General features: G+C 47.2%; 3 protein-coding genes across 7 annotated transcripts; 1 reads left to right on the top strand and 2 right to left on the bottom strand.

Annotated features, from left to right (window-relative positions):
* Nucleotides 1-1,273: 1,273 nt before the first annotated feature.
* Nucleotides 1,274-15,845, bottom strand: MLLT11 (MLLT11 transcription factor 7 cofactor). Of its 3 annotated transcripts, XR_010117566.1 has the most exons (4): nucleotides 15,664-15,845; nucleotides 14,541-14,633; nucleotides 9,613-10,878; nucleotides 1,274-2,557 (listed from the first exon to the last, which is right to left on the bottom strand). XR_010117566.1 is itself a non-coding variant. In XM_063626381.1 (2 exons), the coding sequence occupies exon 2, from the start codon at nucleotides 2,549-2,551 to the stop codon at nucleotides 2,279-2,281; it is 273 nt and encodes a 90-aa protein (XP_063482451.1). In that variant the 5' UTR covers nucleotides 2,552-2,557; nucleotides 9,613-10,420; the 3' UTR covers nucleotides 1,274-2,278. The 3 variants fall into 3 exon arrangements, 1 of the variants encoding a protein (XP_063482451.1); XR_010117565.1 differs by lacking the exon at nucleotides 15,664-15,845 and having other exon boundaries at nucleotides 14,541-14,709; XM_063626381.1 differs by lacking the exons at nucleotides 14,541-14,633; nucleotides 15,664-15,845 and having other exon boundaries at nucleotides 9,613-10,420.
* Nucleotides 10,555-19,179, top strand: CDC42SE1 (CDC42 small effector 1). Of its 2 annotated transcripts, XM_063626383.1 has the most exons (6): nucleotides 10,581-10,691; nucleotides 13,389-13,524; nucleotides 14,179-14,495; nucleotides 15,042-15,152; nucleotides 15,838-15,928; nucleotides 16,823-19,179. In XM_063626383.1, exons 3-5 carry the CDS (start codon nucleotides 14,442-14,444, stop codon nucleotides 15,910-15,912), a joined length of 240 nt encoding a protein of 79 aa, XP_063482453.1. In that variant the 5' UTR covers nucleotides 10,581-10,691; nucleotides 13,389-13,524; nucleotides 14,179-14,441; the 3' UTR covers nucleotides 15,913-15,928; nucleotides 16,823-19,179. The 2 variants fall into 2 exon arrangements, with proteins under 2 accessions (XP_063482452.1, XP_063482453.1); XM_063626382.1 differs by lacking the exon at nucleotides 13,389-13,524 and having other exon boundaries at nucleotides 10,555-10,691.
* On the bottom strand, nucleotides 18,175-22,460 carry C12H1orf56 (chromosome 12 C1orf56 homolog). 2 transcript variants are annotated; one of them, XM_063626361.1, is made up of 3 exons: nucleotides 21,315-22,460; nucleotides 19,699-19,715; nucleotides 18,175-18,278 (listed from the first exon to the last, which is right to left on the bottom strand). In XM_063626361.1, exons 1-3 carry the CDS (start codon nucleotides 22,317-22,319, stop codon nucleotides 18,197-18,199), a joined length of 1,104 nt encoding a protein of 367 aa, XP_063482431.1. In that variant the 5' UTR covers nucleotides 22,320-22,460; the 3' UTR covers nucleotides 18,175-18,196. The 2 variants fall into 2 exon arrangements, with proteins under 2 accessions (XP_063482431.1, XP_063482432.1); XM_063626362.1 differs by lacking the exon at nucleotides 18,175-18,278 and having other exon boundaries at nucleotides 19,585-19,715.
* Nucleotides 22,461-22,536: the final 76 nt, after the last annotated feature.

Raw genomic sequence — 22,536 nt, 5'->3', positions numbered from 1 at the left:
GATTACAGGCGTCCGCCACCACGCTGGGCTAATTTTTGTATTTTTAGTAGAGACGGGGTTTTACCATGTTGGCCAGGCTGGTCTCGAACTCCTGACCTCAAGTGATTTCACCCGTCTCGGCCTCCCGAAGTGCTGGGATTACAGGCGTGAGCCACCGCGCCCAGCCTGAGTCATTTCATTTTGGAGGCCTGCAAGAGGATGGAGCATGAGTTTGCAAATCCATTTAGTCACTTTATTTACCAAACAGTTGATCCCTCTCTCCACCCACCAATTGCCATGACTGAAGGACTCCGAAGGGGCCCTTCAAAACTCAGTAAAAATAGAAAAGGACGCACTACTTATCCTTCCTGGCCCCATTCTTCGTTAGACTGGGACCGTCTTTAGATGTGGGCTTTTCATGGCCTAGAGGGAGGATTTGTCTTTTTTTCTCCCTCCTCGGTACTTCTCTAGATCATGCTTATTTAGGGTATAGTGTCATCTTTATTTATGGTACACTGCCCAATTCTATCGTATCCATATTGGTATTTACAGTTTCTCTTTTGAGAGTTGGAGTCTTGTCTCATCCTCGTTTACATTCTGTTTGGCTCAGTGCTTTCCTGTAGTAGGCACACAAAAACCAGAAGTTAAGCAGATAACATATTTGAGTGAATTCGTTTATCTTCTTAGGCACCTAGGAGAATTATTACCTGAAATATAATGTTGGTAGTCAGTGGGCAAGCACAAGAGTGGTTGTAGCTGTCTCCCTAACTACTTTTCTGATTTTAAGTTGATTTTGCCGTTTCATTATCTGTTCAATGCGAAGTTCACCATTTAATGTCTAAATGCTATTCAAATCATTCTTCCTCTAAGTTGAATATTATTATAGAAAGATAAAATGAGGCCGGGCTTAGTGGCTCACGCCTATAATCTCAGCACTTTGGGAGGCTAAGGCGGGCAGATCACCTGAGGTCAGGAGTTAGAGACCAGCCTGGCCAACATGGTGAAACCCCATCTCTATGAAAAATACAAAAATTAGCCAGGCGTGGTGGCAGGTGCCTGTAATCCCAGCTACCTGGGAGCCTGAGGTGGGAGGATCCCTTGACCCTGGTGGGTGGAGGTTGCAGTGAGCGGTGATCCGCACCACTGCACTCCAGCCTGGGTGACAGGGCGGGACCCTGTCTCAAAAAAATAAAAATAAAAAAGAAAAAGATGTATAAGCTAAGTGTGAAAGCAAGGCTAATTTCTCAGGTTTCTATGGCTTCCCTTGTGAAGAGAGAAAACTAGACTCCAGTCCTGGGATTGAATGTCTTTATTAAATAAATGAGTAAATGGCAGCACAAATCAGCATCAATACTTTTGGAAGATTGGGGACAAGATGTAGAGTCAAAATGTAATTGTTCATTTCAGGATCTCAATGTAGCTGAAGAACTGTGCCCACTGATCAGTATTAACATATTGCAAATGCAGGAGGTAAGGCTAAAATAGGACTTAGGCTGTTCAGAAGGTTGAATTGAAACCTTAAAAACTATCATAATAGTAGCAATGCATGTTAAGATTTGATAACTTTCTTTAGCTAGAGTTTTCAACCCACAGTTAGGAGCAAAGTTGTAAAGTGAGTAGGTCTGAAGAAGGGACACTCTTTTGAGAAAAGAAATTAGCTACTTCTAAAATGATTCAATTATTTTCCCTATTTTCATTTTCCATAATATTTCTTCCTGTTTTATACCTCTAACTACCCTCCTGATTTCTCTGAGGAAAAAAAAGAATATAAGAGAGCAGGATCAAAAAAAAGCAAAAGACTTATCACTTTAGCCTTTTAGAAATACTGTTTCATAGCAGATAACCTCAAATTAAAACTTCCGAGGTTTTCATCACCCCTTGAAGAAATATTTGTGTTTACTGGCCTGGAGCAGGAAATTAGGAAGGTTTAAGGAATCTCTGAAGCTGATTAAAATAGAGTCAAAAATCAGTCTTCCATTTTGCATTACTATACTACTCTCAGGTGTCCCCAGTCAGGCCTAGTTTCTGGAGTTAATATTTGGGGGGGGGGGAAGAGGAATCCCCGTGACCCAGTACTCCATTGCTTGAACCATTTACTTTGTGACTTGAGGGCTTTTGAGAGAAATGGAGTAGACAGATAGATAAATAAATAAATACATAGAACTCAACTCTGGCAGATTCATCAGCACCACCAACACAATAGAGAGAGAACAAGATTAAAATGGGAAAGGAGTGGAAAGGAAGGGGCTTGAGAGGGAAGACAATGAGGGCAAGGTGGTGGGAGAGAGAAGTCTTGGCCTTAGAGCAAGTCCAATTCGAAGGAGTGGATGCTGGCAATGGGAGCTCTCCAGAAGTTGAAGGTGCTGTACTCAAGGAGGACATCACCTTCAGGGTTTTTCTCCTGGTCTGCCGCAGTTGCTTGCCCGATCATTTTGCCAACGCTGCTGTCTTTGATCTTGTAGGTGGCTGTATCTGACAGACCCAGGCCTTCCAGCTCCGACAGATCCAGTTCTGGGATGGGCATCCTCCAGAAAAGAAAGGAACTGTACTGGCTACTCACAGGGTCCCTCATAGCTTCCTAGAAAGAAACCACTTGTCAGTCTTCATGCTACAGCAACTTCTTTGTGGCTGATGGCCTTTCCTTACTTAGATACTCCACATACCGGTAAAAAAGGAATTTCTTTCTTTTTTTTTCTATTAAAAAAGGAATTTCTTTCTTTTTTTTTCTATTAAAGAAAGAAAATTGTATATCCTCCAAGCCCACCAGTAAAAACGAATTTGGGGAGGAAAAAAAGGAAACTCACCATCCCCAATTGCCTCTGGAGATAATCCAAGTTCCCTTGGACAAGCTTCAGAAACCCTTTATTATGAATTTCTACTTTTTTTTTTTTCTCCATGAGACAGAGTCTTGCTCTGTCACCCAGGCTGGAGTGCAGTGGCAAGATCTTGGCTCACTGCAAGCTCCACCTCCCGGACTCACACCATTCTCCTGCCTCAGCCTCCCGAGTATCTAGGACGACAGGTGCCCGCCACCGTGCCCGGCTAATTTTTTGTATTTTTAGTAGAGACAGGGTTTCACCATGTTAGCCAGGATGGTCTCGATCTCCTGACCTCGTGATCTGCCTGCTTCGGCCTCCCAAAGTGCTGGGATTACAGGCGTGAGCCACCGCGCCCGGCCGAATTTCTACTATTTTCTAAACTTCTTCCCATCTTGGAATGACTTATTTACCATCTATTGCATCAAATGGATCTTGGGTCTGATTTTCAAGGCCTTCTAAAATCTAGCCCATTCTTCCCAGCAGTGGTGTAGCCTCTGTTACAGTTATGCTCATTCCTGTCTTGCTTAACTCTCTCCATTCTCCACCTTAAAATACTTTCCACGTTTCAGCCAGGTGCGGTGGCTCATGCCTGTGATCTCACAACTTTGGGAGGCAGAGTGGGCGGATCACTTGAGGCCAGGAGTTTGAGATCAGCCTGTCCAACATGGGGAAACCCTGCCTCTACTAAAAATACAAAAAATTAGCCAGGCATGGCGGTTCGTGCCTGTGGTCCCAGCTACTAGGGAGGCTGAGGCACGAGAATTGCTGGAATCCAGCAGGGTGAGGTTGCAGTGAGCCTTCCAACCTGGGCAACAGAGCAAGATTCTGTCTAAAAAAAAAAACTTTCCACATTTCAGGACTCCATTCAAGAGCTCAGTGGCTCACACCTGTATTCCCAGCACTTTGGGAGGCTAAGGCAGGCGGATGGCTTGAGACTAGGAGTTCCAGACCTGCCTGGGCAACGTGGCAAAACTCCGTCTACAAAAAATACAAAAAATTAGCTGGGCCTGGTGGTGCATGCCTGTAGTCCCAGCTACTTGGGAGGCTGAGTGGGAGAATCACTTGAGCCTAGGAAGCAGAGGTTCCAGTGGGCTGAGATTGTGCCATTGCACTCCAGCCTGGGGAATAGAGTGAGATCCTGTCTCAAAAAACAAAAAGACAAAACAAAAGAAACAAAAAAACTCCAAGTCTACAGAGGAACCCCCGTTCCCCTAGCCCAAACTCCTATTATACTTAAAAATACTTGACTTCCTCCTGACTTTGGTTTAATAGCTCATGGTATGTGTGAAAAGGCCTTCCATGACTTTTCTGCTTTCTATTTTCCTTCTTGCCTTCTAAACACTACTATAAACTCACCTCTTCCAGATGACTTCCTTAAACTTACTCAGCTTCATCTACTCTATTTCCTCCAGCATCTCCCCCAACACCCTGTAGAGTTTTACCTAACTCCATCAGTTTGGGATTACAGATCACTGTTAATGTATTTTATGTATAGGGATGGCCTTATTGCCTTCTGAATGGGGAAAAGCAAAGGGCAGTAGAGAGCAAGCTAGAATCTGAGAAAAAGAAAAAGCTCTTTGACAAACTGACTCCTTTTCTTACAACCAGAGTATGTATAAAAAACTGCTCAAACAGTCCCTGAGTGTTTGGTAGAGCTATCTTGCAATTTAAAAAGCTAAAGCAAATTTTATGAAATATTAACTCAAAAGGCCTAAAACCTCTATGTCACTGACCCAGAGACATGTACACAGGGTACCAAATACATTCAAGAAAGACATGCATGCAAGCATATGTGGCATTAAAATCAAGTCAAGAACATAAAGTAATACTACACAGAAAATTGAAGTTAAAGTGCTATTCACTAATGTAAATAGTAATGAAATTTTTTATTTAATATAGTATGGATTTAATTATCAAATACTCCAAATTTTTGCAAAAGGCCCCTTTTTGGCTAGCTTCCCCTTCCCCTCCACAAATGCTCTCCAGCCCTACTTCATCTATCTTTACATGTATCATTATCTTAAACGCTATCATTTACTTAAAGGGTTTCGACAGTGCCTTGTACCACAATATATGTTCAATAAATGCTTCCCACTATCCTTCACTTTAAATTGTCCAGGTATTTTAGGCAAAGGCAATATCTAATTATCACTGTGTTCTTAGAGATACATGATTAGCAAATGTATAGATTAGAAAGATACACTCTCAGGCCGGGCGCGGTGGCTCACGCCTGTAATCCCAGCACTTTGGGAGGCCGAGGCGGGCGGATCACGAGGTCAGGAGATCGAGACCACGGTGAAACCCCGTCTCTACTAAAAATACAAAAAATTAGCCGGGCGTGGTGGCGGGCGCCTGTAGTCCCAGCTACTCGGAGAGGCTGAGGCAGGAGAATGGCGTGAACCCGGGAGGCGGAGCTTGCAGTGAGCCGAGATTGCGCCACTGCACTCCAGCCTGGGTGCCTGGGTGACAGAGCGAGACTCCGTCTCAAAAAAAAAAAAAAAAAAAAAATAAATAAATAAATAAAAATAAAAAAAATAGAAAGATACACTCTCTTGGAGCCACACAGACACGCCCAAATATCCTTTGTCCAGACCCTTTGTGGGCATCCAAGGCCTACTCAACAGGGCCTTGCTGTGTCATGCTGCCACCATGGGGAAGAGGGAAGGAAAAGGTGGTGGTAGAGAGGAGCGGAAGCTCTCTGGCATCTCACGATGCGATGCATGTCTCAGTCAGAGCTTGGATTTTCCTATTAGCATTCCCCCACCAATTCCACTGAGTTGCAAATAATCATTCTTTTCCAGAATCTGTCCCCATACCTAGGAGTTTCCCCAAGGGTAAAAACCAATCTACTTTCTGTGTACACAAGTGCTGGGCTTTGTACCCAAAGCCATTCAAGGCTGCTGATTAACTTTCCCTCACTATTTAATTAATACCTTGCCATTCCCATATATTAGCCCACAGGTAAGCCTTAACAATCCATTTCTCTCTAGCCTACCTCTCCTTCAGAACAAAACCCAGGTGCTAAAAGAACTTTCCTGGCCAGGCGCAGTGGCTCACGCCTATAATCCCAGCACTTTGGGACGCCGAGGCAGGCAGATCACGAGGTGAGGAGTTCAAGATCAGCCCAACCAACATGGTGAAATCCTGTCTCTATTAAAAATACAAAATTAGCCAGGCGAGGTGGCGCATGCCTGTAATCCCAGTTATTTGGGAGGCTGAGGCAGGAAAATTGCTTGAACCTGGGAGATGGAGGTTGCAGTGAGCCGAGATCTTGCCATTGCACTCCAGCCTGGGCAACAAGAGCGAAACTCCATCTCAAAAAAAGTAATAATAAATAAATAAATAAATAACTTTCCTATGCTGTAGCAGGGGTCTCTTTTCTCTGATCCCAATGCTCAAGTATACTGATGATAATGAGAGCAAATGGATTGGAAATCCATTTGGAATTAAAGTTCAGATTGGAAGGTCTCTTAACAGAATCAGATACTCTTCCATGCATTAATGGATCTATCACTTTCTCTACTCATTCTACCCAAGCCCTGCCTGATATTATAGGACTATTACAGCTGCCTACAGCCTCCACCCTGCTACTTACTAGCCAAGGGTCAAGAAGCATTAGTTGTGGCCGGTCGTGGTGGCTCACGCCTGTAATCCCAGCACTTTGGGAGGCCGAGGCAGGTGGATCACGAGGTCAGGAGATCGAGACCATCCTGGCTAACATGGTGAAACCCCGTCTCTACTAAAAATACAAAAATTAAGCTGGATGCGGTGGCGGGCGCCTGTAGTCCCAGCTACTTGGGAGGCTGAGGCAGGAGAATGGCGTGAACCCGGGAGGCGGAGCTTGCAGTGAGCTGAGATAGCGCCACTGCACTCCAGCCTGGGCGAAAGAGTGAGACTCCGTCTCAATAATAATAATTATAATAAGTAAATAAATAAAAATTTAAAAAAAAGAAGCATTAGTTGAAATGTTACCAAAGGAGCAGAAAGAACATTCTACCACCTCCAAAAACAGAACCCCAAGTTTCAAAAGGCCTTTCTCCAACACACCCTATTGGGTCTCACCAGGCCAGAGACTCCTAAATAATGGCCTTAAATAGGTTACAAAATGCTCCAGTGTAATGTGAAATGACTGTACTAAGGCAGAAAAAGAAAGTGTTAATCTAGAACACAGTGATGTGTGAGAGTGTGGGGGCTTCAGGAATGGTGAGTGGGTAGGCTAGGATGTTTTTAATGTTAAAAGTGAATTCTGAGTTGTTCTTTTTCTTCTTAGTTTAAGTTCCAAAATAAACCCTGGGAACTGAGCATTACTCAGCAGAGAAGCTGCTTAGAAGGAGGGTGATGCCGGGATTGGAGCAGGGTGGGGGAGCATGTTGGAAAGGTGAGGTCATCATCCTATGATACTCAACTCTGATAATCTCCACAGTACTTTGCAGAGATGTGTGCAGAAAGAGAGCTACAAAAAATGGTTGTATCCATTAACCAACCACCCACTGCTTAAATCTGGGACTACAGAGATTCTAAGAAGCATACCCTAGGAGTCAGTACTGTTACGGACTTGTGGCTACAGGGATTCTTACTGTTACCAGTTATTTTCCCAGCTAGCTGGGTTCTTTTCTCCCTCCTGCCTGACAAGTCTTCTCCAGAATGAGCTTAGTATAATGCAGGGCACATTATAGGCTCTTTAAAAAATAGAATCATGGGGCTGGGTGCAGTGGCACACGCCTGTAATCTCAGCACTTTGGGAAGCCGAGGCAGGTGGATCACAAGGTCAAGAATTCGAGACCAGCCTGGCCAAGATAGTGAAACCCCGTCTCTACTAAAAATACAAAAATTAGCCAGGCGTGGTGGCGGGTGCCTATAATCCCAGCTACTCGGGAGGCTGAGGCAGGAGAATCGCTTGAACTGGGGAGGCGGAGGTTGCAGTGAGCCAAGATTGCACCACTGCACTCCAGCCTGGCAACAGAGCGAGACTCCATCTAAAAAAAAAAAAAAAAAAAAAAAAAATAGAATCATGGGGGGAAAAATCATAGAATTTTAAAACTAGAAGACATCTTAGAAATTAATGACTTGGGAAGACTTCCAGCCAGTTTGTATAGAATCCAGGTCTCATAATTCCCAATCTGATCCCTTTTTGTGTTGTACATGGATAGTTGCCAACAGCTTTATATAACCCTATACCAGTATTCCCAAAACTTAAAAGAATTCTTAGTTGCTGAAGAATAGATATTCCGTGGGTTAGGTGATTGTTCCTGTAATTGTGATCTGAATGGGGAAAAGCAAAGGGCAGTAGAGAGCAAGCTAGAATCTGAGAAAAAAAAAAGCTCTTCGACAAACTGACTCCTTTTCTTACAACCAGAGTATGTATAAAAAACTGCTCAAACAGTCCCTGAGTGTTTGGTAGAGCTATCTTGCAATTTAAAAAGCTAAAGCAAATTTTATGAAATATTAACTCAAAAGGCCTAAAATCTGTATGTCACTGACCCAGAGACATGTACACAGGGTACCAAATACATTCAAGAAAGACATGCATGCAAGCATATGTGGCATTAAAATCAAGTCAAGAACATAAAGTAATACTACACAGAAAATTGAAGTTAAAATGCTATTCACTAATGTAAATAGTAATGAAATTTTTTATTTAATATAATATGGATTTAATTATCAAATACTCCAAATTTTTGCAAAAGGCCCCTTTTTGGCTAGCTTCCCCTTCCCCTCCACAAATGCTCTCCAGCCCTACTTCATCTATCTTTACATGTATCATTATCTTAAACGCTATCATTTACTTAAAGGGTTTCGACAGTGCCTTGTACCACAATATATGTTCAATAAATGCTTCCCACTATCCTTCACTTTAAATTACCCAGGTATTTTAGGCAAAGGCAGTATCTAATTATCATTGTGTTCTTAGAGATACATGATTAGCAAATGTGTAGATTAGAAAGATACACTCTCTCGGAGCTACACAGACACGCCCAAATATCCTTTGTCCAGACCCTTTGTGGGCATCCAAGGCCTACTCAACAGGGCCTTGCTGTGTCATGCTGCCACCATGGGGAAGGGGGAAGGAAAAGGTGGTGGTAGAGGGGAGCGGAAGCTCTCTGGCATCTCATAATGTGTGCCTCAGTCAGAGCTTGGATTTTCCTATTAGCATTCCCCCACCAATTCCACTGAGCTGCAAATCATTCTTTTCCAGAATCTGTCCCCATACCTAGCTCCTGTGGGCTATACTGATTTCACTATGGAATCAGGCAGTTCTCCAACACAGAGGCCCCCACCTTTCCTACCCTAGGCTGCCTCTTTCTTTGGAGCAAAGATTTGAGGTGGAATGAAAGAGATTATCCAAAGAAAGGTCAGGATTACACCCAACATTATCCCATATAACCCCCTCCCAAACTCCCTCCTACAGAGAAACATAGAACACTACAGAAAAAAATTGCAAGTATAAGGAAGTACAGGACAGAGAGATACAGTAGGACTAAAAATTCATCAAATAGCTGGTAAAACAAATTATGGTTTGAAAAGGAAGATAAGTAGACTGAAGATATTAAATACACAGGACAATAAATTACAGAAAAGGATACTTGAAATAAGGAGGTAGGTGCTGAGAAATAACTACAAGTAAATTGTTAGAAATTAATGGTCTGTACAAGGTAACAAGGCATGGATGCTGTGAAGAAATAACTACCCATTGTTCATAGCGCCCCCTTCTCTCCAGCTGTCCCCCACCTTATATGGGGTCTTTCAATCTAACCATAAGCAGCCGCTCTTCTATCTTTGCAGCCCCCTGCCCCCCTCCCTCAGTTTGGTTTACCTGTTATCAATCAATTACTGGCGTGTTCCAAAGATGGAGGGAGTGCCTCTGGGGCTCCGGGGTCTGCGCCGGGCTGGAGAAATACAAAGCTGTTGGGGCTTTGACGGCTTTGTCTTCTCACTCCTTTTCCCTCTTCAATGACTGAGTCTGTCAGTTCACTCTCCCCCTGCAATGCAGCCCCTCCTAAGAAGGGCGGAAGGATTCCCCGCCCCCTCCTGCCTGACTCGGCTAATTGAAATGATAGGTTCCAGAACACTTGAGGGAAGGAGAGACGATGAAAGCATCTCCCTAGGCTCATTGGTCTGCGCTATTATTCCCGATCTCTTCCAGCCCCCCTGTACTGACTGGGGCTCAATGAATGAGCAGTTAATTGCCCTCTAATTTTAGGTCCTCTAATTTATGGATTTGAAATCTTAACTCTAGACTACAATGGAAAGGAGGAGTGTTCCTTTCTTCCACAATTTAAGGACTTTAGGTTACAAGGTATTTGTAAGAATCAGAATATTTTTCCACTCCTTCTCCCAATCCCTGCTCCTCCTGACTCGCCTCTTTACCCTCGCAATGGGTAAATAAACCTAGTCCTATTCCATTTTGGGTAAAGCACAAGAAATTTGGGGTGGGGGTAGTGCTTCTGCGAATCTCTGAACTTGGTTAGGTCTGGGGGTTTGGGGGGCTCCGCTTCGTTTTGCCCCGAAGTGCCTGGCGCGCAAAGGGAACGTGAGATTCCCGGGGCCCCAGCTTGGGTGCCATGCACGGCCCTCATCTAGGTGTCCGCATTCTCCGGTTCTCCCCGCAGGGGCGGCGGCCTTGAGGGGCTGCAGAGGCACCCTCCCACGTCCCGCACAGTGCAGTGCCTCCGCAGTCCAGAGGGGAGCTGTGCGCTCGGCTCGGAGCCGGACGGGTTTCGTAATCGCGTCGCCGCCGCTTCCGCCTTCAGCCGGCCCCACCTCTGCCGGCTCGTCCTCGGCTCCCCCACCGCGCCGCAGAGCTAGCCCAGGAAGCCTACACTGGCGGCCACTGAGCAGAGTCCCTCACCCCCACCAGCTGTAGCTGAACGTCTGGATGGTGGAGAAGAGCAGGTGAGGCCGTGCAGTTGGTCCCCTGGCCCGCCCGCCGCGCCGGCAGGGCCAGGAAGAGACACACCGGATGCGAGGTGTGGGGGAGGCGGGTGTCCTGGGCTGCAGAGATGCTGGGGTGGTGGGAAAGGGGTGCGCGCCCGGGGTGGCCGTCCTCATCCACGCTCCTGGGGTGCGCAGGCTGAGGCCGCTGAAGAGTAGAAGGAAAAGAAGGAACTGGAATGTTGGGGGAGGTGGGAGGGAGAGGGTCTGAAAGATTCCCAGAGAGGTCCCAATCCGGTTAAGGGTTGGGAAGAGCAGAGAACTTCTGGGTAGAGTTGGGTAGTTGGGGGAGACAGATATGGAATCTGTGTGATTGAATATATTTGGGGAGGGGAGGCTTAGGGCCTAGCCCTCTTTCCTCTTAAGCCCCCAGAAGACCTTTCCTGGGGAAGGGGAAGGTTGGTGTTGGGCCTGTCACTTGGCTGAAATATGGAGTCCACTCCGCTTCTCCAGAGTCCCTCAGCAGCCCTCCATGTCTCGGGGTCTCCACACAGGGACCAGCTGCTGCCCCGGGCTTCTAGCCAGAATTGCCCATGCCATTCTCTCGATTCTTTCTTTCTCTCCAGCTGCTTCATGTGAGGGCTTGTCAGGCCGCGGGTTGGAGGCCTTAGGGCCAGAGGCGGGGGGACCGGGAGAACCGGTTTGGGGCCCGAACAGGACCAGAGAACTAGCCTGTACATCCTTCCTCCCTGGCACCTCTTTCCCATCCCTTCTGCTCACCTCCCAACAGCTCTGAGACCCTCAAGTCCTAGTGTGATCTTGGTGGGGGTGGGGGGTGGCTTTCCCGGTTCCATATTTCACTCTTGCCATTTGGAACTCAGAGAGGCCGTGTTCTGAGCACCACTTGGCTCTCAGGACGTGGCCTTATGAGGTCTAATCCTCATCCCTCCTGTTGTTTTCTCAGCCCCTTCCCTATTCACTGTGGGGTTGGATTCGGGTGGCTCTTCCGCCTGGGCTGACCAGCTCAGGACTTCATTTTTCCTCAACCCACTCTCTTCTGGCTGCTTTAAAGAAGAGTGGCCGCCAGGGGCTCTTCCTTTTCTGGCTTTGTTCCCATCCCCCACTGCCCTGCGCTACCATAACATTCACCCTGACCTGTCTTCTTCACACTCTGACCCCACCCTCAAGTTTCAGAGACCCTAATGTCCTAGGGAATGGAATTTCCTGGTCACTTCTCGTCATCATTGGTCATTTCATGCCAAGTCCCACACACACGCTTTCCCTCCACCCTGCTCTGGTCAGGTCCCTGGAAAAGAAACAGAAATGGCCTTGTTCTCTCCACTGCCCCTTTCCCTCTCCTTCTCCTCCCCCTCTCTTCTCCTCTTCCCTCCCAGCACTATCCACCTCTGTCCCTCAGCTTTGAGCAGGGTGGGGGATGTTGAGGGAGAGTCCAGTCACAGTACAGCCTGCCTGCTGGTATTGGGGGTTTCCTCTAATTCTTCATTTCCCCCCAACCCTTACCACCTGCCACCACCACCATCAGGACAAACCCTATGACTGACTCATTGACGTTCCACTGGCCACAGCTCCCCTCTCTGGACAGCGTGTTTTAGCTTCCGCTCCTTCTGGTTACTCCTCCCTTCCAGTGGTGAGAAGGGAAGTAAGAGAAAGCCCAGCCTCCTGGGTTCTCCGCTCCCCTAGAAGCTATATTTGAGTGTTTGTGTGATCTCATCTCAAGGCTGTTAAAAAAAAAAAAACCTCTGTGTGTGTGTGTGTGTGTGTGTGTTTTGTATTTGAGACAGGGTCTTGTCCTGTCACCCAGGCTGGAGTGCAGTGGTGCAAACATGGCTCACTGTAGCCTCCAACTCTTGGGCTCAAGTGATCCTCCTGCCTCAGCCTCCCCAGTAGCTGGGATGACAGGCGCATGCTACCACACCCTGCTATCTCTTTTTTTTGTTTGTTTGTTTTTGAGGCGGAGTTTTGCTCTTGTTGCCCAGGCTGGAGTGCAATGGCGATCTCGGCTCACTGCAACGGCGATCTCGGCTCACTGCAACCTCCGGTTCAAGCGATTCTCCTGCCTCAGCCTCCCAAGTAGCTGGGATTACAGGCGTCCGCCACCACGCCCAGCTAATCTTTTGTATTTTTAGCAGAGAAGGGGTTTCACCATGTTGGCCAGGCTGGTCTGGAACTCCTGACCTCAGGTGATCCACCTGCCTTGGCCTCCCAAAGTGCTGGGATTACAGGCGTGAGCCACCACGCCCGGCCTATCTCTTGTTTTTAAATCAGTCTAGGGTGCCAAAGCATCAGGGTTCCCGGCCTGCAAGAAAGGGAGATTCCTGTTCATGTTATAGTGTCATATTTATGAAACTGCCCTTTTTGGAATCTTTGAGGTTGTCTGTACTATAGGACTGGGGAAATGCAAATGAGTCTAAGAAGAAACCCAGGTGTGTCCTACCCTGGCTGGCAGTAGTGAGAAGGGAGGAAGTTCTTCCTTGGACACTAGTACTGTTGGAAAGTTCCTTGTGTCTGGTTGGCTGATGAAGCTTGAGGATAGAATTGGTGAGGAGGGAGGGGAGAAAAGGTCACAGCTGGAGGGGAGCCTGGGCCCTATAGGGTGTGAGGCAGAGCAGAGTGGCAGATAAGACATGTGGATGGTGGGGAAAATATTCCTCATGGGACAGAAGATACCTGGCACATGTACCCACAACCTGTACACAGATGATCTGTACTGGACACACGTGGAGATATGGCCATGCCATGCATGTGCAAACAGAGGTGTACACACAGGAGTGCAGTGATACAGGACACAGATAAACAGAATGTACACAGCTTTCAGGAAGGATCTCAAGGTCAGGTAATAAAGGAACTGCTAACTGGCTTCTGGGAGGGATTGGATTTCACTGGAGGGAAATCAGGAGGAATAGGGCAGCAAACAGAGAGGGAAGAAACTCCTCATTGTAGAAAGTCTTTCCTGAGGGCCAACCGGCCAGTTAGTCTCCTAGGACCTCAGTGGTCCAGGGCTCTCCTGTTCTTAAAGAAACTCTAGGCATTCAGGGCAAGGTAAGAAAAAAGGCAGGGACAGGGTGGAGACCTTGTTTGTGAGAACAAAAAACCACTATTTCCTCTTCAGAGTCACTTAAATGCCCTTCCCCTTCTGCCCTAAACTCAGAGAGAAGGGAGCTGGAGCTTGTATCACCCCAAGCTTTGCTAATTTCTGCCACTATCCTTTGGTCCTCGTCCATCCTCTTAACTCTAAGTGCTTCTAGCCCCCTTCCTCTCCCTTGGTACCACCAGCCACTGCTCCTTAACCCCTTGGTGTCCTTTTGGTTCTGTTCCTTTTTCTTAGAGTGAAACTGAGGTTCATAGTGTTTGGGAACGAGTGTTGGTGTACAGGTCTAGGGCCTCTCAGGGAGGACTGGGAAGATATAGGCTCATCAGGAGGTTTCTCAAGGATTGGGGGAGGGGGAGATTTCTCACTGATCTTTCTTTTTACTTTCTTCTAATCCAGGGTTCCGAGTCTGAGGAAGACATAACCTTGTGCCTGCCTGCTCACCTCTCTCTCTGGTCCTGTTCATCTCTCAGGCTCTGAGACACTGACCTTCACTGCTCAGTTAAAGGTTCCAGGGATTCCACTTTCTCTGGACCCATCCAGCTGAGTGAACCCAGGGTGGTGGTGTATCTGGGGAGAGTGAGGAGTGGGTCGTCCAAACACCAGAGAAAGAGCCCTTTGGGGCCTCAGAAAGAGGAGTGAAGCTGGAACCATCAGGGAACATGAGTGAATTTTGGCACAAACTGGGCTGCTGTGTGGTAGAGAAACCCCAGCCGGTGAGTCTCCCCACCCCCATCCTAACCCAAAGAGCAGTCAGTTACCGTGTGCTGTGACGTAGCCACACCATCTAGGATCTGCCATCTAAAAAGCACACTTCTTGCCTCCCTCTGTCAGGAGCATCTATGGTCAGGCAGCTGTATATGTGGAATAAAGGGGACTGGGTGATAGAAGAAGTGAATAGTCCTAGCTATTACCCCCTGTTCCTGTCCATTCTGGGCTGGGTGGGGTTTGTAGGTGGAGCTGCATACCTGTCAGTTTTCCCCATTATTTCGTCATCAGTCAGAGGTGACTTTGACGTGTCCTTTCTTCATCCAGTGTTCACTCTGCAGGCCACTGCCCTCACTACTCTGGTTCATGTCTTCTGTGTGCTTTTGTTGTTCCAGCTTTGCCTTTCATGCCCTAGTGATTTCCCTGTTAAAATGCCACATCCCCTCTTCCCACCAGGCCCTTAGCTTTTTAGTGGTTTTGAAGACTCTTTTCCCTTCCTCCATGATGACTGGAGGAGGGGCCTTAAGACATGACTCCTTATCTTCTCCAAGCAGAAGAAGAAGAGAAGACGGATTGACCGGACCATGATTGGGGAACCAATGAATTTTGTCCACCTGACTCACATTGGCTCAGGGGAGATGGGGGCCGGAGATGGACTTGCCATGGTAACAAGGAAATGGGGAGAGGTTGATAACAGGGGTGAGGTCTATAACCATTCCCTCTTTTTGAAAGTTCAAGCTAGGGACATACGAAAATACTCAATGGGGAAGTAAAAACCTGGGATTCTAGTCCTGGTCACCAGTTGTGGAAACCCGAGACCTGACATTTTAGGTGTCTGGGCCTAGGTTCTCTTATCTTTACACCTTAGCAGATTGTTCTTCATTGGGGTAGGGGGTATATATATCTTAATAGTTAGAGGGCTTTTTCCAAAAACTTATAACCCTCCCTTCTCCTAATTAAGAACTGCTATCTCAGTGCCACAGTAAATCATATATTTAGGAATGTTGAGACAGGAAAAAAGCTGAGCACCTTCGTCCTAAATAATGTCTAAGATGCACTTCTGTTCCCAAAATAAGGGAAATGGGCCTAGAGATAGTCTTTTCCCAGATCCTGAAACTCAGATATATAGGGAGAATCCATTGTGAGGGAATGTTATTAGTAAAAGACCCATTTTACCTCATCCTCATGAAGGCCAGTGTGAAAAGAGGCATTGAGACTCCCCTAGGAGGAATGGCGTTTAGTAGATGGCTGCTATTGTCAAGGAGATGGCGTCAACCTCTTCCCTGGAGGGCACAAAGTAGAATTCTTACTGTAGACTTAGGAAGGTGTTTCACATCTGTTTTTTCACAGACAGGTGCAGTTCAGGAGCAGATGAGATCCAAGGGAAACCGAGATAGGCCATGGAGCAATTCTAGGGGCTTATAGCTCCAATAATGGAATGGTGAGTGATTAGAGAAACCCATCCAACACCTCAACCCCCATAACAGCACAATCTGATACCCTGACTCAGAACCCTGATCTTATGCAAGAAAGGGAGGTGTGGCCGGGCGTGGTGGCTCATGCCTGTAATCCCAGCACTTTGGGAGGCCGAGATGGGTGGATCACTTGAGGCCAGGAGTTCAAGACCAGCCTGGCCAACGAGGCAAAACCCTGTCTCTACCAAAAAATACAAAAATTAGCCGGGCACAGTGGCATACTCCTGTAGTCCCATCTACCTGGGAGGCTGAGGCATGAGAATTGCTTGAACCCGGGAGGCGGAGGTTACAGTGAGCTGAGATTGCGCCACTGCACTCCAGCCTGTGTGACAGAGTGAGACTCGATCTCAAAATATAAAAAAGAATGGGAGATAGGGAGGAATTAGAAGAGAAGATTCAAGAATGTAGGATCTAGGCCGGGCATGGTGGCTAACACCTATAATCCCAGCACTTTGGGAGGCCAAGGTCAGCAGATTACTTGAGGTCAGGAGTTTGAGACCAGGCTGGCCAACATGGTCTCTACTAAAAGTACAAAAATTAGCCAGGCATGATGGCACACGCCTGTAATCCCAGTTACTCAGGCGGCTGAGGCAGGAGAATCACTTGAACTCGAACTCGGGAGGCGGAGGTTGCAGTGAGCCTAGATGGCGCCACTGCACTCCAGCCGGGGCAACAGAGCGAGATTCCGCCTCAAAAAAAAAAAGAATGTAGGATATAGAAAGACTGAGAGGGTGTTGTGCAGGAAGAAGTAAAGAACACACTGTGGAAGTAGCTTAAAGTCTGCACTAGGTAGTGCCTTCTTCCTAAAGCCTTGGTTTTCTTTGAGGCTAATCTTTAAGAAAAACTTTTTTTTATTTCAGGTTCTGCCATCTTGAAACCCCCATTCTGTTTCCAGCCCAGAAGAAATGCTGCCCCTACCAGATCCCTCCTTGAACCAGTGATCTAAGGTCCCCTTTTTTCCCTATCTGCCTAACAGTGCCTCACAAGGCTTGGGGGCTGGACTCCCTCTACTCCCTCTGGCTATAGCCCCTCCTGGAGATGGGGTCATGGCAGCAGGACTGATCAAGTGACTACTGGTTAGCCAGAGGAGCTCATCTGAAGCCCTGGAAACCCTCAGATCTGAGATAGGAGTTCTCTAGGAACCTGGATTGAGTTCTTGTCTCCTGAATGATGGTCTGGGTGCCACCTGTTTTTAAACTCTTAACCTGGAACTCCTTAAATGGGGTAGGTGGGTGAGATTATCAAAGCTGAAGCTGGCTTTGCTGAGAAGCTCCCTACCTACCTCCCTGCCCTTCTCCTCCTTCCTCGTGGAATGAACTAAAGCAGATGTAAAGCAGGGGCTGGTGGGGGTGCCTACTCCCTTTTCCACTCTTTATCTTTAGATTTCAAACCTTAGGCTCATAGCCCCTCAGTATCTCTCTGCTAATATCAGTGTCTCTTTCTCTAGTTAGCCCTCTAATCTTCTGTTTCTGTTTACCAGCTTCCCAGCAACTTTCCTTTTTTAAAATATTAAAAATTTAATTCAGGTTCTCTTAATTATCCTCATCCTGCTGTTGCCTCCGCCCTTAACTCTATCCCTATTGGGAACCTTGTTTCCCACCGAATAAGAGTTAAGGTAAGAGGTAGCTCTTCACCTGATGACATTCCATTTAAGTCTTGGGGCATCTTTCCTGCCCTCTGCCATCCTCCCTGCTGGCCCAGGTGAGAGGAGGAAGAGGGGTCTGGAGAGAAACCCAGAATGTGGCAGAACTAGGAGTAAGTCCATCTCAAGGTGGACTTCTGATCACTGAGGATGGTGAGATAAATAGGTTGAAAACAATCATCTATGAGTTTAGGAGTCTTAAGATCCTCACAGCACGGGAGCAGGGAGAGGCTCTATCTAGAACAAGTTTTCACAACCGAGATGCCTTTGACATTTTGGGCTGAAGTGTTCTTTGTAAGGAAAACCTGTTTCCTGTTTTGTGCATTACAGGATATTTAGCAGCATCCCTGGCCCACCCTAGTTATGACAACCAAAAATGTCTCTATACATTGCCAAATTTCTCCTAGGGGGCAAAATCGCCTCCATTTGAGAACCACAACTCTAAAGTCAAGATATTTTTCTCTGAAGTGATTTCTGCTTGGCACGCTACCCTCATCACGTTACTCATCTTAAGCCCGAGCCATGGATGAACTAGGAGCCCATATAAATGAGGCTCAATAGGGCTGCACATAATCTCCAAACAATTCTTTATTCAGTGTTTTGCCTGTGCTCGCATGTTGCTATGATGGACAGGTCCCGTGCTCCTCCATTCTCGCCCTCTGGAGAAGTGGTTCCTGTAGTGTAGAGATATGAACAGGGTATGGTAGGATTGGGGAAAGGGGAGAGAGAAGCAGTAGATATAATCCTTATCCTCCCCAAATTTTAAGCTCTATTTCTGTGCCCTAGTCCTAGACACACATTAGACTCAGGGAGTTTTGTCTGAAGACCAGGTCCCACTGCCCCCCTGGCTGAAGAGTCTGCTTTAGATGGGAAAACAACATAGGAGCAGGGGTCTTTAGGCACTTTCAGTATTCTCAGGTCTTCTTCATTCTGGCCCTTCCAGGGTAATTAGGAAGGCAGAACAAGACAGATGAGCTCCTGCCTGCTCTGAGACAAGAAGGGTGGGGTCTCATTAGCTTTGCAACAGGAAACATCCTGTTTTATGGTAGTGGGGTCAGGAATGTAGGAACTGGTATCCATTCTGCTAATTCTACCACCCATTCAGTTTGCTTATCCCTACAGAACAGTGACTGAGGTTCTATTTTTTTTTTCTTCAAATTTCCATGTATTTTCTGCCATTTTTCAGGGTCTAAGATTGGTCATACATTCCCAATTTACTCTCAGTTCCAGTCAAGCTGGTTGCTCTGAAAGTAACCCAGCTTGTTGCCCTAAAATACCTCAGTAGCCTGAGTGTTATACTAGAGATCTAAAGGGTTAACAGGATAGGGTAGAAAGGTTAGAGACTCCTGGAAATCTCTGGTCACCATGATCTTCGGCCTCATTCTAATACCTGTTCTTTGGACACAGTCTTTTTCCTTTGGTGCTCTCTTGCCTTTAGCTACCTTCTCTAATACGTATGCTACCATCACTAATAAAGTGATGGGAATAGGTTTGAGAGTCATAATTTATATTAAAAAGTTGTTGGACTTTTAAATACATTTTTTTCAAATAAAAAGCAAAATAGTTGCACAGTAATCATTGCAGGTGTGTGTTGGATTAAAGGATGGATATAGCTAATGAAGATAACTCCTCGAATGTGGCTGAGATGGAATTTTGTACCAACATTGCCCTTTTGAGGAGAGAGGGCCAAGCATTATGAAGGCAAGAAGACCACTGTCATCTTTCAAGGGCTCAACTCCTTGTTCTTCCTACTCCCTTTTCTTAGCGTTTATTTGAGATTTTTCAAGCCTGTAAAAGAAGTACTTGTTTTAAAACAATGTTGGAAATGAGGAAAATGAGCAATATCAACATTTTATCCTGAGGGACAGGGAGTAGAAAACAAGCCAGAGGCTGCTAGTTACACAGTTCAGTCTTAGGGATGAAGAGATTTATGTCTCTCCTCCCTCAGGTACCTCTGTAAAGAAACACAAGACCAAACAATGTGTTTTCCAGTTTTGTTTTTCTGTACTAAAAATATCTAGTGGGTGCTAGGATTGAAAGGGCAAGAGAGGTTGAGATACTGACATCTCCTCATGTGGATGAAGTGGCCATTACCTCTGGTTTCTGTCTATCTGCGTAAGGAAAAAAAATGGAGAAAAAGGGAAATTACAACCACATCTATATTCTTTTCCCTTCCTTGCTTCATCTCCCCCTCCCACGAACCCATATTCCCTCAACCCTACTGCCCACCCCTTACTTATTTTTGTATGCAATAATGGTATTGGACACACAAGGAGAAAAACAGAAACAAGCAAAATGATCAAGTATATGCTTTATCACCTTTCCCTCCTCAAAGTCCTATCATCCAAATCAATTGAGACTACCTTATCAAGTCAATCAGAACCTTTGCTAATTCTGGGTAAAGCAGAGGACTATCCTTCCTTGTCCCGGAAGGACAGTTCTCCCAAATGGTAGTGGTGAAGAGAATGGGCACTGGTGTCAAACCTAGTTTAAATCTCGTGGCTCTGCCACTTACTAGCTTTGTAAACCTCAGTTTCTTCATCTGAAAAGCAGGGATAATAATACCTCATAGGGTGTGAGGATCGATTCAGGTAAAGTGCACATAGTAAGACCTCAAATTTTGGCAGTTGTTGCTGTTAAGCTGTATTAGGTCAAAACTATTAATTGATTAAGATCCTCCATATCTGTTAATTATCTGTGCATCAAAAAGACTTTATGGGCCGGGCACAGTGGCTCATTGTAATCCCAGAATTCTGGAAGGCCAAGGTGAGCAGATCCCTTGAGCTCAGGAGTTGGAGACCAGCCTGAGCAACATAGCGAGATCTTGTTAGCCAGGCATGGTGGTGCATGTCTGTAGTCCAAGCTACTCAGCAGGCTAAGGTGGGAGGATTGCTTGAGCCCAGAAGATGGAGGGTGCAGTGAGTTGTGACTGCGCCACCACACTCCAGCCTGAGTGATGAGAGCGAGACCCTGTCTCGAAAAAAAAGTCTTATGGCCAGGGGCACAGTAGCTGATACCTGTAATCCCAGCATTTTGGAAGGCTGAGGCAGGAGAATTGCTTGAGCCCAGGAGTTCAAGACCAGCCTGGGCAACATAGCGAGATCTTTTCTGTAAAAAAAAAAAAGAATTTCCAGGGCCAGGCATGGTGGCTCATGCCTATAATCCCAGCACTTCGGGAGGCCGAGGCAGGTGGATCACTTGAGGTCAGGAGTTCTAGACCAGCCTGGCCAACATGGTAAAATGCTGTCTCTTCTAAAAAAAAAAAAAAAAAAAAAAAATTAGCCGGGCGTGGTGGTGGGTGCCTATAATCCCAGCTACTCAAGAGGCTGAGGCAGGAGAATTGCTTGAACCTGGGAGGCAGAGGTTGCAGTGAGCCAAGATCACACCATTGCACTCCAGCCTCGGCAATGAGTGAAACTCTGTCTTGAAAAAAAAAAGTATTTCCAATCTTAACTATTAACTATTTGGTCAATAATCACCTAATGAGCAGTAAGACATTTTACCTAATGACCAACCAGTAGTTGCTCAATAAATAATAGGTGAAATCAATGGCTAACAATGTGAATAACCAATGCATGTTATGAATCAATAACCAGGTAAGTCAGTAACAGTTCATGTAAGCAACACTGGCTGGCTTAGCAACTGAGTTTTAGATAGCAGGACTTTTCAGATCTGTCAACAAAGACCCTGGCTCATCACCAAACACTTACTGGTTGCATCTCTGTGAACACTGAAGAGAGGCTATTCCAAATATCCTCCAGGCCAATCCTGACCTGTTTCCAAAAAGCCAGGGCTGGGCAGGGGCTGGTGGGTGGCAGGCTGGGACTGCTTCTGAGGTGGATGGTGGGGAAGGGGGTAGTGGTGGTCCTGGTACTGGTGGTGCTCTGAGAGGCACAGTTGGTGTCAGTACAGAGACTTGTGTCCAGGGGGCACTCTTCCCGAAGTCGGTTGCAGGGACATTGTTGATAGGTGCAAGGCTTGTGCTCCGTGCGGAGCTGGCTCAGCGCCCCAACTCGAAGGCGCCCGGAAAGGCCATGCAGCTTCCCAGACCGGCTCCGGCTCATGGTGCCCGACTTGCAGTGGCAGTGCCACGGGCCCCAGGGCATCAGCACCAGTCGCAGATCCTCAGGAGGTGGCATGGCTGTGGGTGAGGGTGACGGCCACCGGCTCGGTGTAGACCCAGGTGTGGACCACTGGCTCAGGGTGGCCTCCGAGCCTGGCAGGTCCTCAGTAGACCTCCCAGGGGAGCGCGGCAGGCTTGAAGTCAGCCTGATTTCAGGCTCCTGACTATTGGCTATAAACCTCGTGCTGGAACTCCCCGCTGTTTTGGGAGTCGCACTGGGAAGCTCTCCGCTGGTGTTATCCTTTCCGGCATTAATCACAACCCCCTCTTCCGAAGACCCATCCTCCTCGTTAATGGCGGACGACCGGCTAAAGCCGGTGGACACCGTGGCGGCCAAGAGCTCGGCAGCCGCCGGTCCAGCCAGGCGGTCGGCGTCGGCCATGGCATCATTCTCGTCCTCTAGGATTATCCTCGTCTTCCGGGGAAGACCAGTACGGGCGGTGCTCCGGTAGCTGCGGGTCATGGGGCCCCCAAAGCGTAAACTGACCCGCTGCATTTCGGTCGGAGTCTGGGTCAGGCCTTGGGCCCCCGCCGCCCGGGGACCCAGACTCAGCAGCAAGACCCACAGCAGCGCGCCGGCGGGGAGGACCATGGGGCTGGGCTCTTGGGGTTGGGAGGGAGGCCAGTGATCCTACCTTCGCCCCCTCCCTTCCGCTGTAGACCCACCGGGTCGTTTGAACCGAGGCCCGCGGGGAAGGGGTGGGGTTCGACGCGCGGGCGCGCGCCGCGCGGGGTGCTCCTAAGGAACCTCTGCGGCAAGAACTCTGCTGGAACCGAAGGTTTGGGATGCAAGGGGTGGTGAAAGAGTC

This window comes from Symphalangus syndactylus, chromosome 12 (assembly GCF_028878055.3).
Source record: "Symphalangus syndactylus isolate Jambi chromosome 12, NHGRI_mSymSyn1-v2.1_pri, whole genome shotgun sequence".
Classification (NCBI taxonomy): Eukaryota; Metazoa; Chordata; class Mammalia; order Primates; family Hylobatidae; genus Symphalangus; species Symphalangus syndactylus.
The sequence above is the reverse complement of the archived record's forward strand: the minus strand, read 5'-3'. Positions and strand labels throughout refer to the sequence as shown.

Bases quoted from the DNA above. Each gene is read 5' to 3' on its own strand.
- MLLT11 (XM_063626381.1), bottom strand. From the start codon at position 2,551: ATGAGGGACCCTGTGAGTAGCCAGTACAGTTCCTTTCTTTTCTGGAGG.
- CDC42SE1 (XM_063626382.1), top strand. From the start codon at position 14,442: ATGAGTGAATTTTGGCACAAACTGGGCTGCTGTGTGGTAGAGAAACCC. The intron at 14,496-15,041 runs GTGAGTCTCCCC...TTCTCCAAGCAG, and splicing joins TGGTAGAGAAACCCCAGCCG to AAGAAGAAGAGAAGACGGAT. The intron at 15,153-15,837 runs GTAACAAGGAAA...GTTTTTTCACAG, and splicing joins CCGGAGATGGACTTGCCATG to ACAGGTGCAGTTCAGGAGCA.
- C12H1orf56 (XM_063626361.1), bottom strand. From the start codon at position 22,319: ATGGTCCTCCCCGCCGGCGCGCTGCTGTGGGTCTTGCTGCTGAGTCTG.